Raw genomic sequence first — 18,968 nt, 5'->3', positions numbered from 1 at the left:
TATGCTAGGCGAAATAAACCAGTCACAAAAAGACAAATATTATAGTAATCTATTTAAATGAAACACCTTAGTAGTCTAATTCAGAGATAGAAAGAATAGTGATTACTGAGACTTGAGGGGAGAGGGAAATGGAAAGTTACTGTTAACTAAAAGAGTTTAGTATAGGATGACGAAACAGTTCTGGACACAGCAGTGGTAATGTTTTAAGACAATGTGAATGTATTTAATGCCAATATGACTTGTATAGTTAAAAATGCCCAACATGGGGAATTTTTTCTTACTTTATCACAATATAAAGAGATAATTTATTTTTTAAAAATCCATTATAATGTTCAGAAAGTCTAAACTCCTAAGTAAAAGAGCCCCGAAACTTGGTAGGCCTTAAGTCCTTTATTCACAAAGCCCACACTGATAATCTCTCCCGTAAGAATGTAAAATTCAAACAGAGAGGGTACTGGTCTTGATTAACCCACAGAACCTAGAATAATATATATGTGTGTATACAATGAGTTTTGAGCTAGCAGAAGTATTACCACTGTTAGCATCTTGTGTGTTGCCCACAAGCTGTAGGTGGATTAAGTAACGCCAATATCTTATTTCAAATGAGATAATAATATATGGCAAAGTGTGTTGTAAGTTACCACATATTTAATGTAGTATTATTAATTTTTCTAAAGAAACAGTTATTGCTCTGCTGCCCAGGCTGGAATGCAGTAGCATGATCAAAGCTAACCACAGCCTTGAACTCCTGGGCTCAAGTGATTCTCTTACCTCAGCCTCCCGACTAGTTGAAACTTAGGTGCGTGCCATCACACCTGGCTAATTTTTAAATTTTTTTGTAGAGATAGGGTCTCGCAACATTACCCAGGCTGTCTCAAACTCCTGGCCTCAAGAGGTCCTCCCACTTTGGCCTCCCAAAGTGCTGAGATGACAAGCATGAGCCACTGTATAATACTGTATAGCACTGTAGACCACTGTAGAATAGAGCCGCCTGGCCCTATTCATTATTAATCATTATTAATAACATGTTAAATATGTGGTAACTTGCAAAATCCTTTGCCATTTATTATTTCATTTGAAATTAATACTATGTTAAATACTAACAGTATTATTAATAATGTAGGCTAAATATGTAGTAAATGTTATTTTCTTTTTCCCAAAATTTAACTGCCAACAATCGTTGATTCCTTCCATTTTTGATCTATGTAATACTGAACAGGTAAAGATCTTTAAATCGTACATGGTATTTCAAAGATCAAAGGCTTTGGAGTCAAGAGACTTAGATCTGAATTTTGACATTGTTGTTTGCTTGCAGTTATGACCTGTAGTAAGTAATTTAGGTCTTTTCATTTTTTATGTCTTTCTCCTATCTTTAATCTTACTCATGTCACTCCTTCAATTTTATCTCAAATGAGTGGAAAAAATAGTGTTACAATCTTAATACTTTGTGCCTCTGAATTAAGGGTGAACAAGATCAGGAAGCTCAAGGAAATTCTGCCAAAAATCAAGCTATTTTGTGTCCTGCTCCCACACCACCAAGGAACACAAGGTGAAGATTAATTGCCATTGCAACGTGGAGACATGTAAAGTGGTAAAAATACCAAAAAAAAACACTATTATTTGTATTAGAAAGCAATTTTGCCAAAGAAAATGGAAAGTAAAAAAAATTAAAAGGAATTATAACTGTTATATAATTTTTAAAAATTTAGCAGGTCAAAGAGGTCAGTTCAGAATAAAAGAATTCTTGGTATTTTAGGGGTGGGAAGTAAAGAAGGGGTAGGAAGAGGGGAAGGGAAGCAAAGAACAATACGTTCTACAGACTTCAATTTTTCTTTGTTTTTTCCAGTAACCACGCTATTAAGTATGCTAAATCTGACTACATAGATTTAACATAGACAATGCAGATCTTAAGCAGTTTTATGAAGGAGGTACAGCAATATAATAAAATGCCACTGATCTGGACTCCCTAATTCCATAAGACTATGAACTCCAGAAGGGAGAAAGAAAACTTTTTTTAGTTTCATCACTGCTGTTTTTCCACTGCCTGAAACTGAACAGTGCTCAATATATAACAGGTGTTCAAGAAATAATTGTTGGCCGAGCGTGGTGGCTCAAGCCTGTAATCCCAGCACTTTGGGAGGCCGAGGCGGGCGGATCACAAGGTCAGGAGATCGAGACCATCCTGGCTAACACAGTGAAACCCCGTCTCTACTAAAAAATACAAAAAACTAGCCGGGCAAGCTGGCGCCTGTAGTCCCAGCTACTCGGGAGGCTGAGGCAGGAGAATGGCGTGAACCTGGGAGGCGGAGCTTGCAGTGAGCTGAGATCTGGCCACTGCACTCCAGCTTGGGCGACAGAGCAAGACTCCGTCTCAAAAAAAAAAAAAAAAGAAATAATTGTTGACTAAATTACCTCCTCTTTGAAGTGATCAGTTTTTCAATACATAAAAGGAAAAATATCTTTATTACTTTTGAGGGTGATTTATTGTGTGGTTATTCTATAATTATTTATGCATTGCTTAACTTTGAAAAAGAATTTAAAGCAATACAAAATATTATTTTGTATTTTCTTCAGTCCCCTTCAAAGTTTTATTCAGATTTATAATAATATTTGCACATCTTCAGCCTTCTTAAACTTTACTAAGAAGATAACCTGAATAAAAACACAAAAAGTGTTTCAATGTAACCATTTCTCACTCCCTGATCATCTCTTTGTCATGTAACAATTTCACTTGCAGCATGAAGATAATAATTATGTCACATTTAATTCTGAAGAGGAAGTAGTTCCTTATTTCCTAGTATATAATTTTTTTTTTTTTTTTTTTTTTTTTTGAGACGGAGTCTCGCTCTGCCACCCAGGCTGGAGTGCAGTGGCCAGATCTCAGCTCACTGCAAGCTCCGCCTCCTGGGTTTATGCCATTCTCCTGCCTCAGCCTCCCAAGTAGCTGGGACTACAGGCACCCGCCACCTCGCCCGGCTAGTCTTTTGTATTTTTTTAGTAGAGACAGGGTTTCACCGTGTTAGCCAGGATGGTCTCGATCTCCTGACCTCGTGATCCGCCCGCCTCGGCCTCCCAAAGTGCTGGGATTACAGGCTTGAGCCACCGCGCCCGGCCATTTCCTAGTATATAATTGTTAATAAAATTCTCCTAAAGTCAAGCTGCTCTTACAGCTTCTCAAATAGCTGGTCATTCAATGATGTTCCTTGTATAATTTCTTAATTTCCAGAGAATTTATTTTTCCTTTCTCCTCCTTAGACAATTTTATAGCTCAGCACAATGTAAGTACTGTGTTATAGTACTTGAAGGCAATACAACTGTTCTTTTAAAATATTTGATAACTGGAATGCTTCACTAATATTAGCAAACCTACATGATTTATTTCATCAGAATTAACAAGATTTCCTTCTCTCTGGAAAGTACTATCCTTCACTGTCTCAACTAGATAGGTAGTCCTTAAGACAACTAATGTGTAACTTTCTAAAACTAGGTAGTTGAGTTCGTTTCCATTGTTACTGTTCACTGCTATTCTTATGGCAGCAAGTTAGGGACTGAGATACATTATCTTTTCTCTGATAAATGAACAGGGAAAAAAATCCTAAGATGTCAGCAGGGGAAAGATGAATTCTTTACCTCCCAAATCCACAAAGATGATGACAGCCTCTGATGCCATGATAATTTTGATTCAGCTATGTTGCAGAGAGTTTTCTGTGAATCATCTTATAATTTTAACTTTTTTTAAAAAATAAGAAAGTGTTCTAAACTGACTGAAAATTAGCTTCTTGAAATACAATACATTTTTGTTTCTGAATTGCAAGTTGCAAAAGCCTGAGGGAATCAAGTATATCACAATAGCCTATAAACTCATAAATAAAATTAAATTGAATTTTGGCATTAATTAATAATAGAACCTTCTTATATTTTGGGTTTTAACAAAAACAAGAGAATAACTTGTCTTCTCAGAAAAACATATATTTTAATCTCATTATCTACTACTTATTGACCACCTCCATAATAAGATAACTAATGCCTAAAATAAAGAGCAATTCAACAAAGATCAAATGTAAAATTATGACTGGTAAGTCTAAATCCATTACATTTATATTTCATCTGGGTATCCTGCATGGGACATAAGAGGAGTAACAATATAATCTTCCCAATATTATCAAATTAATAGGTTAGGACAATTCCCACATAGCATTTGTGGCTTCTGATTTTCATCAGACACACAAAAATATTTAGCAATGTAATTCCAACAAATTATCACTACTACTTTCAAATATTCACTAAAATATGCAAGAAAAAAATAACTTACTATCTCGGAGTGTTTCCCAAGCCCACTGGTCATTTTTGAAGAAGAGATGTCGTTTGATTTCTTCTACACCATTTCGTCCTAATCTCACTTCCCTGAATAAAGACAGAAGGAGAAAAGTAATTAATCATTTGAGATCTTATTATAACCTGTCCAGGTTTATTTGTGGGCAGAATATTAAATCTGTGCAGGACAAATACAGTTCTAAGGTGAAATTATATTGTCAGCATAATTTCAGTCCAAATAGAAAATATGTTAAAGATAGAGAACATTAAATAATTTTTTTAAAAGAAAACTGAAGAAAGGCCAGACGCGGTGGCTCACACCTATAATCCCAGCACCTGGGAAGCCCAGGTGGGGTGGATCACCTGAGGTCAGGAGTTCGAGACCAGCCTGGCCAACACAGTGAAATCCCATCTCTACTAAAAATATAAAACTAGCCGGGTGTGGTGGAACACGCCTGTAGTCCCAGCTACTTGGGAGGCTGAGACAGGAGAATCGCTTGAACGCAGGAGGCAGAGGCTACAGTGAGCTGAGATCGCACCACTGCACTACAGCCTCCGTGAGACAGAGCGAGACTCCACCTCAAAAAAAGAAAAGAAAACTAAAGAATAACTACAAAAAACACCCATGACTTTTCTACTGACAACAAAAATCCCGACTGATCACCACCTTACTTCATTAGCAAAATGAATAAAGCACCATGCATTTTCTTGACAGTTGTTTGTGCATGTATGTTTATTTTTTTTCTTACAGTGGTAAAGTTATGCTTTTTTTTTTCCCCAACCAAAACTTTACTTAGGCAGTAATACCAGATGCTACCAAAAACCTCCAGAAACACGTTTTAAATTTTGAATTTCCAATTTATAATCTATTAATTATTTCTGATCACTCAAAAGTCAGTGACTACTAATTCTTGATACTGCCACAAAATTCAGAGCTTTCACTGGACAAGTTACTGATACTAGCCTCTTTCCTGGTGAGCAAAAAGTTTTTAAAAATGTGATTTTAGCAGAATCGGAAAAAGAAAGTCAGCAGCTTTTTTTCCCTAGTAGAGTGCTTATAAATAAAGAAAATACTCTAAATTCTAAGTTTCTGCATAAGCTAAAAGATAAGTTGGCTTAGACATGTGACAATTTTTCCAAGAAGCTTTCACAAACTCTCAAACTGGATTAGAAAACCTCTCCATGGTTCTCTGGCACATGGTACTTACCTCATGTTAGTTAGCTGTCTGTACTATAAATGTCTGATTTGCTCATCTAATTCCCCCAAAGGACTATGAGATATTTGAGAGAAGTGGCTCTGTATCTTCCTCACTACTATATTCCTAGCACTTAATAAACAGCATAGTACAATTCTTTATATTAAAATGTAAAAATTAGCCAGGCACGGTGGCTCACACCTGTAATCCCAGCACTTTGGGAGGCCAAGGCAGGTAGATCATGAGGTCAGGAGTTCAAGACCAACCTGGCCAACATAGTGAAACTCTCTCTCCTGAAAATACAAAAATTAGCCAGGCATGGTGGCAGGCACCTGTAGTCTCAGCTACTCAGGAGGTTGAGGCAGGAGAACCGCTTGAACCCGGGAGGTGGAGGTTGCAGTGAGCCAAGATCGCGCCACTGCACTCCAGCCTGGGTGACAGAGCGAGACTCTGCCTCAATGAATGAATCCATCAATCAATGTAAAAATTAGCCAGGCATGGGTGGCTCACGCCTGTAATCCCAGCATTTTGGGAGGCCGAAGTGGGAGGATCACTTGAGCCCAGGAGTTTGAAACCAGCCTAGGCAACGAGCAAAACCCTGCCTCCACTTAAAAAAAAAAAAGTAAACATTTGAAAAACCATACTTCAAGCTCTAAAGGACACAATGAAGGGAGGCAAGTTCAAGCAAATATCAACTTGAAACATATTTAAAAGTACTAGGTCTCCCTAATATTTAACAATTTACAATCATAAACATTAAGTATAATCTTACTAATACATCTGGTTCACTTTCAAATTTCAAAAGTAAACTTCAAAGGTATACATAATATGTCATTTTTGTTTCAAAAACGCAGATGAATATCATTAAAATGCTTGTTGAATCTACAAGATGGAACACCAACTATTATGTCTAGAAGAAAAAAGGTAGTATACTTTTAAAAATGGCTTTATACTATTGACTCTTTCAACAACCATACACCATACATCATCAAATCTAAAATGGTTTAAAGTATAAGGTGTATCACCATTTTTATACCACTAGGAAAAAGAATGCTCCCAACTCATACCATTGACTGTGAGATGTTCTCTAATTTCAGAGATGTTATGTTAAAAAAATTTTTTTAGATTCAATAAAATACACTGTAATTTTTATAATTAACCAAGTTAAAAATTGAACAATAAAAGAAAAAGTCATCTAATTTAGCCATCAGCCAAGACTATATTATCATCACAATTTCTTAGGTATGATAAGTGAGCTGAGATCCACAAAAGACATCTAGAATATCATAAAATTATCTCAGGTTTCACCGTCATTAACGGTTTTGAGAATGGTAGCATATAAAAATTCTAACAATTTATACGTAGAAACTCAGATATGGACCTTAAAAACGGAGCAGAAGATGAGAAGTCCTCAGAATTAATACAGGTTCAATTTTAAAATTATTTACCTGTCAGTAAGGAAGGCACAAATAAGGTTTTTTGCTTCTTTTGATATGTCATTATCATCAGGAAAGGTAAGTGAATTTTTATGGTTCATAATTTTACTGTAAGTTCCAACCAAAGAATCTGCATAAAAAGGTGTATCACCTGAAAAATCAATAAAGAAAACAAAAGTAAAATGAAATACATTTGAAAAAAGTCAGTTTCAAAGGACGAGTCAAAGTTACCCATTTAAAAAGATTATTAGGTATGTATTAAACTAAAAACATACTCCTAATATATAAAAAGAACACATCATAAAGTTGCTCTAAGCCTCTAAATGCTTTTAAAAACACATACAAAGCAGGTTTGGATCATGTTTGTTACCCACAAACAAAATCAAGATTGCTTAAGAAAATAAAGATTATATTAGAAAGAGCCAAGTGGCGAGTTTTGAGATGAACAACTATAATAGAGAGACATAAAATCTTCCTTTACTCACCTACAAGCATTTCGTATAAAAATACCCCAACCGACCACCAGTCACATTCTCTTCCATAATAACCATCACCACCTTGGGATTTTAATACTTCAGGGGAAATATAATCAGGTGTTCCAACTGCTGTATCACATCGTACCATGCCTTCCTAAAAAGAGCGGCAGGTCAAATTTTGAATTAGGATATAAAGTCTCAATTATTTAAAATGACTTTCTTATTAATATAACCTATGGGACTCCAAATCTTTGAGCTATAAAATATCATATATTAAAACTTAATGGAAACCTGACAAAAATTAACACAGCTTAATCCTATATATACATACTATATACACACCATATACATATATACCATATAATGGATGTATGTGTATACACGTGTACGCATATACACACACACTATATGTGCATTCACATATATACACACACCAGTGATTATTTTGTAATAATGCTCACTAGAAAGACATACTGCCACCATTTATTATTCCCCGAGTTGTTCCAATATCATGGTATCATCTTAACTGCTGAGAACAAGTACACAGGCCAGTGCAAATACATTGGGGAGTTTATAGAATAGGGCATTTCACAACATAGTGGTATAAACGCTGACTTCCTTATTTTTTACTAAAATAGCTATTTAACTATGCTTGAAACTACAAAAGAAACATACAAAAGTTGACTGTATAAATATAAAATGGGGGCGCATATGTATGGGAAAAGGGCATAATAGTGTAAAGCACACTGAATATCTATTTGATGTGAATTTTAACTGCCCTCCCCCACCAAACCTGAGAGACTTGTTTGTTGTTACCTATATTTGCTGGTATTAATGAAACAGAATTATAACTAAATGCTCACACAACAGTTCTCATGCAGTGTTTCCTTCACTGTTTATATGAAGTGAAGGAATAACACACACAGCTGAATGAGCTGTGTATGTTATTATATATTTATTATATAGTAAGGATAGGTATTATGTAGTGAGGATAGGTATCTTTTAAGACTCACTCCTAAAATACACAGTAAAATTTTTTATATGTTAACAGAAGTAAAACACTAAAAAATACACACATTACTGAAATCCAATTTTTATGAAAGTCTAATTTTAACACTGGCAGAAGTATTTAGTGACGTTTAAGCTAATTCCATTCCTAGTTACCAGTAGTGTATATTAGAGTTGTTATGAAGGATTTAGTAAATTTGGCAATCCACATTTACCCTAAATAGAGAGGAAAAAATAAATCACTAAGAAGTTACCAATACCACATTGAAACCATGGTATCTAGTTCAAGAAATAAGGTCACATCAATTCTGGACAAGTCCAGCGATGGTTAGTAAATTCTTAAACCATTTTCTAAAGAAGCATCTATCCTGAATTAGCAAAAACTAAATTAAAATCTAGTTAATTAACCTTATTCATCTTCATACAAGTACCAAAATCTGCTAACTTCAAATGTCCAGATTTATCCAGCAGCATGTTATCAGGCTTCACATCTCTGCGGGAGGGAAAAAATAGTACAGTATTTTCTGAAACAGATTAGACACTGTAAAAATTGTATGAGGCAGTTATTTTAGGTCAAGCATCCTCAATCTAGGTAAGGCCATCTTGGATCTGTATGTGTTCTCTAACCACATCTATAAATTAAATTTCATCAAGGAAACTTCTTTATATGTTAATGCCTCAGAAGAAAACATATATATTCCTTTTTAAACAGAGTTTGATTCTTTCAGAGGGAAAATCAAATCGTTTAAGAGAGACTGACCATCAAAAATACAACACTCAGACATAAAAGGTGATTGAAACATATGAGATAGATAAGTACATAAAAAACCCCAGAGCAGGGTCTAAGTTGCTTTCATTTTTGATCCCTGACATGTAGGCACAGCAACTGCATACAGGATTCCAGCAGTGTTTGTACAACAAATGAAACTATTCGTCTATGAATAAATATGATGTATTCACTAATTAAAAGCAAATTAAATTACATATTTTAAAAATTAACATCAAAGTGTTTAACTCCTGGCACATACCTTAGAAAACTAGTTTACAATTTTCACTTTTCAGAATACCATTTAAAGGCTATATAATCAGATTAAGGGATATTAAAGAATATATTTATACCAACATTAAACTGAAATGCTAAAATTACAAACTTCAAAGTCTGGAGTTCTTTTTTTTCCCCCTTCCTGAGATGGAATCTCATTCTGTCACCCAGTCTGAAGTGCAGGGACTAAATCTCAGCTCACTGAAACCTCTGCACTCAGGCCCAAGTGATCCTCCCACCTTAGCCACCCACGGAGCTGGGACCACAGGTGCCACCTGTTGTTGAGATGGGTTTCGCCATGTTGCCCAGGCTGGTGTCAAACTCCTGAGCTCAAGAGATCCGCCTGTCTCGGCCTCCCAAAGTGCTGGGATTACAGGCGTGAGTCAGCGCCTGGCCAAAGTCTTGAGTTCTGAAATGTCATTCACGTCATACACAAGAATGGGTGAATTGAGAGTAAGAAATGTTAAAGTTATTTTTTAGCTATTTCCTTCAACAAATGAGAAAATTTAAAGCACTTTTATCTTTACCTGTGAATAAAACCCATGGAATGGATTGCATCCAATGCAAGAACTACTTCTGCAGTATAGAATCGTGCCCATTTTTCAGGCACATCATAGTTGCTCATTAAGTTTACAAGATCTCCACCAGGCATGTATTCCATCACCATGTAGAGATAACGATCATCTTGGAATGCATAAAAAAGCTACACAGACAAAAAAAACACACAAAACATATTCATTAATGTTAAACAAAATTGTTTCACTTAAAAAGTGACAAAAATACTAATAAAAGATTTAAGTAAAATTAATCAAATTACAGAAGTTGCAAGTCTAGTTAAAAAAAAGACAAACACAAATGCCACAAAGACCCCTGTATATGCAAAAGGACTATAACCTGATTATTCAGAAGAGTTACATGGAGATAGTCTTTCTTCATAACTTTCTATACTATTTGAATTTCCTTTACTGAGAATTTTTTTAAACTGTCATATTTTCAGTAAATATACAAATCTCCTAGGCAAATAAATACTATACTTCTTATTTGTGCATCAGTGAGGTCTACTATTAAATTTATATCAATATCACAATACTCAAGAAGTCTTTGATAAATTTGGCTTAGTTTCAGCTGTTTCTTATTAGCTGTGTGACTAGTAATTTGCTTAACCTACCCCAGTCTCTGCGACTATAATCTCTTCTAAAACACTGTAAGGACTGTACTTTAACTTTTATACCTGTTGCTCAGTCAAGTATCCAGATGCCTGGCAGTTAGCAATTGCTTAATAAAGGCTTAATGAACCAAATCATAAATTAATCCATAAAGTAACAGTGCACCTAACAGATTAACTGTCTTTCAGGGTTGAGAGTTGTTAAAAAAGATTACTGAATATAGAAAGCACTTAGTGTAATAGATGCTCAACAAATGACAACAGTCAGGAGGAGGAGCAGTAACAACACAAAAGTAGGAGGAAGGCAGCCGCTAGGGCTAAAATAGTAACAGTAAAATCCACTAATGTGAAATTAGTGAGGATATCAGGCATAAATATAGTATGTGACCAGGGATCAAATAAAAAGGCCAAATTTATAAAATAACATTTTAAGTAAATATAAGAAGTTCAGAATTAAACTAAAATAAAAATAAGCCCCAGAGAAGATGATCTGTAATTTACCCAGATGTTTATCTTAAAATCTTCTTAATGTTTCATTTTTTTCAACAGTGTTTAGTAATTGTAGTTATAGATTCCGTTATTTTGTTTTGATTTTTTATTTTTTTCTAGAGGTAGGGGGGCCAGTCGTGAACTCCTGCCCGCAAGTGATCTTCCTGCCTCAGCCTCTCAAAGTGCTCGGATTACAGGCTTGGGACTACCACACCCGGACAAGACTCAGTTATTTTAATGTAAAAAATATATTTTGGGGGAAGAGGGAAGGATAAGAAACAAGGTGGCATTTCATGACTATCCCAGATTAAAGTACACAATCCGTCATTTGGGCCCCATAAAGAAATATTGTTAATTTGGTGACAGTTTTACCCCGATTTATAGACAATATATCCAGAGAAATAAAGCTCTGAATACCTAAATTGTAAATAGCCCTGAAATTAACAATTATGTCACATATCTTTTAACTAACAGACACTGAACATGCATGTATCAGTGGTTGTTAACCAGTGGTGAATACATTTTTGGTTGTCACAACTGTGTGTGAGGAGGGAAGAGTTGCTACTAGCATCTCCTGTGTAGAGGCCAGGAATGCTGCCAAACATCCTAAATAAACACACTAGTAATTGGAATAATGTAAAGGATAGCCTCCAACAACAAAGAATTATCTGGCCCAAAATGTCAATAGTATTAGGCCTGAGAAACTCTGATCTACACAGTTGTTAAAAACATAGACATTTCAAGCTGAAAAGTGCTATGGTGACTGGGTATGGTGGCTCACGCCTGTAATCCCAGCACTTTGGGAGGCTGAGGCGGGCGAATAACGAGATAAGGGGATCGAGACCATCATGGCTAACACAGTGAAGCCCATCTCTACTAAAAATACAAAAAAAATTAGCTGGGCGTGGTCCCAGCTACTCTGGAGGCTGAGACAGGAGAATGGCATGAACCCCAGAGGCGGAGCTTGCAGTGGGCTGAGATCACACTATTGCACTCCAGCGTGGACGACAGAGCAAGACTCCGTCTCAAAAAAAAAAAAAAAAAAAAAAGTGCTATGGCATAAACCTTCAACATTTTTCATATCCTTTTAATTCCAATTACTGTTATGCTTTTTAAGGATAGATTTCATTATATATTATAAATAAATAAATCACAAATACAAGTTAGAAAATTAGAAATGGTCTAGCCCAGTTTAACTTCCCCCGTATGACATTTTGCATTAAGGACCCCAATACATAAGACAAATAAAACATGAAGCTGAACTCATAAAAGCAGAGAGAAAACTCAGAATTATAGTCTACCCAAAACCCCACTTGACCCCATGATTTTGCCTAAGGTACCTCCACAATTGAACATAACCAATCAAAGACAACTTTCACACTTATGAACAAGGAAACTGTGGCCAAGAGATGTTAAGTAACATGGCCATAGCTTCAGAGAAAGGCCTATGGCAATCAAGACGAGGACCTAAAACTACTGACTTCTAGTTTATTTTTCTTTCTACTGAAAACCTAAAGACAAGTATTATTTGGTGACCTAGCTTAACTTGGTTTCCTCTCACTTTCCCTTCCTTTCCCTTATTATCTCCTCTTCACAAAATAAGAGACAAATAAATGAGGAGACAGCTAAACAAAATGAGAGCCTCATGTCTGGGGAAAAAAAATTCGATATTAAATAAAAGTATCTATTTAAATTTTAATAATATATGACTTCCCTCAAATCTAAGTAGATTAAGTTTTCTGTATCTTCTGTATTTAAAAATATCTAATTTAAAATTCTGTGTTTAAATTTTATATTTATTTTTTATTTTTATTTTTGATACAGGGTCTCACTCTGTTGCCCAGGCTGAAGTGCAGTGATGTGAACACAGCTCACTGCAGCCTCAACCTCCTGGACTCAAGCAATCCTCCTGCTTCAGCCTCCTAAGTAGCTGGGACCACAGGCGTGTACCACCATGCCTCAGTAATTTTTTAAATTTTTTGTAGACATAGGTGTCACCATGTTGCCCAGGCTGGTCTCAAACTCCCGGGCTCAAGCAATCCTCCTGCCTCGTCCTCCCAAAGTATTGAGATTACAGGCCTGAGCCATAATGCCCAGCCCAAATTCTACATTTAAATTAAATTTCCTATATATAAATTCTACAGAAGCAGAATTATTTTGTTCTGGCCTTTCTTTCTAGAAATGATTCAATATAATTAAACTTTAAGATTTAAAAGGTAATCAGACAATTTTGTAACTGCCAGTAAATTCTCTATTACTATTCTAAAACACAAACTAAGCTTCTCAGATATGTTTAGTTACAAACTAATAGAGCAGTAATGAAAGAGCAGCAAAGTCATACCTGAACAACCCACGGACTATTAGCAAAAGCCATGATGTCCCTTTCTTCCCAGAAAAAAGCAGAATCAGATCTCTTAATCATTTCAAATTTGCTGAGAAGCTTCATAGCATATACCTTCCTGGTGGATTTATGCCTTACCTTTAAAATTGAAAAGGGAAAATAATGAAACTTTTGTTAACATTTAAAGCTCAAGGTTTCACAGAACAATTTACTAAGTGCTTTTAATACTTGTTAAATAATTAAGCTTTACTGTTTCAGTTATTTTTATTTCTTCTCTTCTGCCAAATTATTCCAAGTAGCTAATGTCAAGACTTAATTATCAGAAGCAATGTTTTAAAAAAATCTTTATTTCCTATATTATAGGATACGTTCCCCCCTCCACCCTGCTATGTAAGCTGCTTCCTATTTATAAAGCTTACTATTCTACAGCATTTTAGTCAAATATTACAAGCAAAGATTTATCTTCTGACGCCTGAGACTTCTTCTCTGCCATAGGTACTTGGGGAAAACACTTCCCACTATGGCTGGATTTGACACTAGGTTTTCATACCCTTAGGCAACAATGTCTAAAGGAACTTCAAGCAACAATTCTATAAAAACAGTATTTTCCCAAATAATATGTTAAACACACAAGTGGATTATTTTAATTTAATTCTCATTAAAATAACCTACCAACTGAACTTCTCCAAATGCACCTCTACCAATCACCTTCACTACTTCATAATCTTCGGCTTTCATTCGTAAATCTCTGATTTTATTTATTGTGTCTTTATCTGTAGGAAAAGAAAAGCTTATCATTTTAAATCACTAAAGTATTACAACTAGCACTACTTATCTTACATTCGAGTTCTTAAGAAACAATGAAAAACAACAAACTTCATTAAGAATTATTTGAAAATATGGTGAAACTTGAAGCTATAAAACAGATAAATGTTCAATTTGCTAAGATTTTTTAAAACAAATTCCAGAATAACTTCATTATAGCTACTAAAGGTTTTTATTAATCAAAATATGACTTAATAGAATGTTTTAAAAACTAATATTACACTACAAACAAAAGTTGAGAATAATTAGCTAATTAATTAGTTCCTGGTATTTTAAGTACACATCAAATCTGAATTTAGGAAACATGAGTAGATATTTTAGATTAATACTAGAATAAATTTTTCTTTTTATAAATAAGGTCAGTTTTAGTGATCCTTTAAAAAAAGATGTAATTTAAGATATCAAAGGCAAATACACCAAAAAAAAACCAGTAAATTTTCCAACTGGCAATCTTTAATACTTATATCATTACATTTCTCTATTTGAACCTAGATTTTAACTTGAAACACACAGTGAAAATCACTGCAATTATTTATATAAACCTGTCATACTGCAAACTACAATAATTCACAAATCCCCACTGGATAGATATTCTAATTCCTAATTTGGTCATAGATTAAATTAGGGCTATTTTAATCCACATGGGTCAACAATGGCATGAAATTACATGGAAAAGCTTCACATTTCAGAGTTGTATAAAATACACAGCAGCTATTAAACTTCAGTTCTAGCTCCTAATAAGAGCTGTATTAATATTCTTGTTTTCCTTTTCAAATGCAAATTTAAAGTCAACTGTTTGTGTACTTTATGACCAATAAATATATGCAACAGAGAACAAATTTCTACAGTTACAAGAACATTTAATTTTAGGTTACATATTCACTGCAAGATGCATCAGAAAGATAGACAATAATCAATTAATTCACTGCACAAATATTTGTATCTACCACACATCAGGCTGTACAGCACTGGAAATAAAGGTAACTTTAAAATGTAGCTCCTATTCTTTAAGAGTTCAAACACTAGCAAATGAAACAGAAACAATGAAAAAAAGAATTGAAAATAATGTAATAAGGAATATAAACAGTTTTTTGAGTACAAAGGAGGACACCTAACCAAAGCCTGCTGGGGTGAGAGATAGGTAGGAAGACTCTGTAAATGATGGTACCTGAAACAAGTCTAAACTGAATAGTAGTGGTTAGCTAGGCAATAGACAATGAAAGAAAGAACAGGTCAGGCATGGTGGCTCACGCCTGTAATCCCAACACTTTGGGAAGCTGAGGGAGGCGGAATGTATGAGTTCAGGAGTTCAAGACCAGCCTGGGAAACATGATGAAACCTTGTCTCTACAAAAAATATTTTCTAAAAATTTAGCTGGGTGCAGTGGCAGTTTCCTGTAGTCCCAGCTACTCAGGAGGCTGAGGTGGGAGGATCACCTAGGCCTGAGAGGTGAAGGCTGCAGTGAGCCAAGATCACACCAGTACACCCCAGTCTGGGCGACAGAGTGAGACCCTGTCTCAAAAAAACGAAAGAACAAACAAATATAAGCAGACAAGCAATGTAAACCAAGCACAGAGGAACTGTATCTAAGTTCTGTGTTGCTGGAGTCTCAAGTTTGTAGTAAGGACTGACAGAAGAGGCTGGAAAGCCCCAGATAAGTTCAAGAGCTTGAACTTTACCTGTCAGCCAGTAGTTACAGTAATAACACTATTATTTAAGTGTTATTTACATATTAAAGTTTTCACATTAAAGTTTAAAGTAGCTCTCTATATAAAATAGATCAAAGAAACTGCTCTGTTCTAAAGGAGGTTAAAGGTGTCAGAGAAGAGACAGAGCCTCATCTACTTTAGGCTCTTCCATAATACAGCCCCTGAGGAATCCTCTGGAATCTGCTAGGAACTGAGAAACACCACTACTATGGGCAGGAAGCCATGAAAAGGAATTACGGTGGACAAAACAACATAGTCAAACTTACATTTCAGGAAAACTACTCTAGGGAATATGTAGAAGATGAGTTCAGTAAAGGCAACACAGGACGTGGGGAGAATTTTAAGAGTATTGTAATACCCCAGATGAGACAGAAAGTTCTGAACCTGGATAATATAATAGCCTGTGAGGTTGAGAAAAGATTCTTGGATCTAGCTATTTGAGCTAGAATAGGCTGTAGAGTCTTGACAAAGGCTGCAGACAAGTCATTTGAAATCTAAAAGATCTTTCTATGTTCTACTGCCTTGGATTTTAGCTTGTTCTAATACAGGTTTACGTGCTAATAAGTGTAAGTGCCTCTGTTGGGTGGCTTTCAGTCAAACTCAGAGTTTCTATGGTCCTAGTTTTCCTAGTTCATCTCACCAATGGTCCAACCTAGAACTAATCAAGAACTTAATGGTAAAATTCTAAGCATTAGACTTTAGTTTCCCAAATACTCAGGACTATGTATTCACACCCACCCAAATCTCAGGATCTTAAACAGAAGCCTATTTATTGTAAAGTAGTCATGTAAGAAACCCACTCTTGGTCTAGGGGTACTATATAGCCTGAACTTTGTAGGCTTATGGCTCCGTTGAGACAGAAAACAATGCATGCACTAGAACGGGGTTCCCAACCCCTGAGCCGCAGACCTGTACCGGTTCATGGCCTATTAGGAACTGGGCCATACAGCAGGAGATGAGCAGTGGGTGAGCAAGCATTGCCATCTGAGCTTCATCTCCTGTCAGATCAGCAGTGGTCCTAGATTCTCACAGGGACACAAACCCTATTGTGAACTGCACATGCGAGGGATCCAGGTTGCAGATTCCTTATGAGAATCTTTTTTCAATGCCTGATGTGGAACAGTTTCAGAAAACCATCCCGTCCGCCACCCCCCAACCCCCATCCTGTCCATAGAAACATTATCTTCCACAAAACTGGTCCCTGGTGCCAAAAAGTTTGGGGACTGCTGCTCTAAAGAGAAATAATAAGTACATAAATAAATATGTAACTTAATTTCACACTGTGATACATATTCTAAAGAAAGTAAGAGCAAGCTTTCCCAAGTCTGTAAGGGGAGACTCTAGGCTAATTCTTCAGTCACTTCAAACTCTGCATTGATTCCTTAAATAAACAAGAGTCAAGGAAAACAACTCAAAATTGGTTATTTTTTTAATTGACTATTGATGCCACTCCCAATGCCCCCAATTCTTTGAGCAGCTATTCTTGCCCAAAGGCTAACAGTCTTAGGCAAGTTTTTCTCTCTGTACACATTTGTTTGGCTGCTGCAATCACATACCATCAGTGAACAGCTTTCTCTGCTCGGCTAGTGAATACACCACTCGTACGCTTACATAACATTGCAGCCTCTTTTTTTTTATTCTTTATTTTTGTTAAGCCTGCATGATCATTTTTCTTTATGAAGAAATTTTACGGGGATGAGATACTCCATTTTAAATTTTCTCTTTTTTCTTACTGTTGCTGTCCTATGTCGGGAAGATCATAGTGAGTGCTTAGTCTGGGAATGTCCAATGTACACTGTATTCCTTTAGCACAGCTATACTGTCACTGCACAATTTTAAAAAATGCTTTGCCACCTAACTTGATAAAAATAATGCATACTCCATTATGCTTCAAAAGGACAACATTTGGGCTGGGCATGATGGCTCACACCTGTAATCCCAGTGCTTTGGGAGATGGAGGCAAGAGGACTGCTCAAGGCCAGGAGTTCGAGACCAGTCTGGACAACACAGCAAGACTTGTCTTTACAAAAAATTTAAAAATTAGCCAGGTCCATGGTGGCATGCACCTGTAGTCCCAGCTACTTGGAAGGCTGAGGCAGAAGGACTGCTTGAGCCCAGGAGTTCGAGGTTGCAGTGAGCTATGGACGTGCCACTGCACTCCTGCCTGTGCGACAGCCTCTTAGGGGAGAGGAAAAAAAGACAACATTTCAAGTATACTCTTCTCTTCTTGCTTTGACACAATGCATATGCACTGGTAATAGAAAATAAAATGTGGTATGGTGGTACATACAGCACTCAAAACTCAAGCTGAAACAGCATCCCTGTGATGTCTACTGTGCTGAGCAGCGGTGTGAAGAGAGGAGAGAATTACATATGGTCTCTGTTGTAGCTACTCAGTTTAGGTGTTGTAGAACAAAAGCCGCCACACACAATACACTTTTTAAAGTATGGCAACATCCCAAGGAAACTTTATTTATGGACACTAAAATCTGAATTTCCTATTATGTCACATTCATAATATATTATTCTTTTGACTTTTTTTAATCATAAAAAATACATAAGCATTCATAAAAAAATACAAAAAACATGCTTAGTTCATGAGCCATAGTAGTGGGTGAGATGTGGCCTGTGGGTTGTAGTTCACCACCTCCTGCTCTAATAAAACCCAGTGGCCCTCTGAGGGCACTGCTTCCCCACAGCTCTCAAGTGGGGACCTTTACTTATCCACATGCCTTAGACTACCGACCCTGAAAGTGGGAGATCTCCACATCCCCACCCTTAAATCTGCTAGCTTTGATTTTCATTAGGTTGTACTTCCCACCTCTCATTGTTGCTGTAATCCACTGACTCTCAGAGGTCACCACGTCTCATTGCTAGACAGTTTTACTTCTGATTTACTGAACTTCTCTCCAATATTTTCCTGTTTCAATTCTTAATAACTTTAATGTACCCACAGACAATACTTAC

The 18,968-nt window shown here is 36.1% G+C and overlaps 1 protein-coding gene across 3 annotated transcripts in view; it reads right to left on the bottom strand.

The window, feature by feature from the left end:
- Positions 1-18,968, bottom strand: part of ROCK1 (Rho associated coiled-coil containing protein kinase 1) — a 154,698-nt gene that overhangs the window by 88,304 nt on the left and 47,426 nt on the right. For all 3 annotated transcript variants that reach the window (XM_026456016.2, XM_026456014.1, XM_026456015.1), the window contains exons 3-9: positions 14,140-14,240; positions 13,468-13,605; positions 10,000-10,175; positions 8,839-8,923; positions 7,432-7,576; positions 6,959-7,097; positions 4,313-4,404 (exon numbers count right to left, since the gene is read on the bottom strand). In XM_026456016.2, coding sequence (XP_026311801.1) covers positions 4,313-4,404; positions 6,959-7,097; positions 7,432-7,576; positions 8,839-8,923; positions 10,000-10,175; positions 13,468-13,605; positions 14,140-14,240 — 876 coding nt within the window. The remainder of the gene's footprint in view (positions 1-4,312; positions 4,405-6,958; positions 7,098-7,431; positions 7,577-8,838; positions 8,924-9,999; positions 10,176-13,467; positions 13,606-14,139; positions 14,241-18,968) is intronic.

Source organism: Piliocolobus tephrosceles, chromosome 18, assembly GCF_002776525.5.
Source record: "Piliocolobus tephrosceles isolate RC106 chromosome 18, ASM277652v3, whole genome shotgun sequence".
In the NCBI taxonomy this organism is placed as follows: Eukaryota; Metazoa; Chordata; class Mammalia; order Primates; family Cercopithecidae; genus Piliocolobus; species Piliocolobus tephrosceles.
Note: the sequence above shows the minus strand (reverse complement) of the source record. Positions and strands in the feature narration are given on the sequence as shown.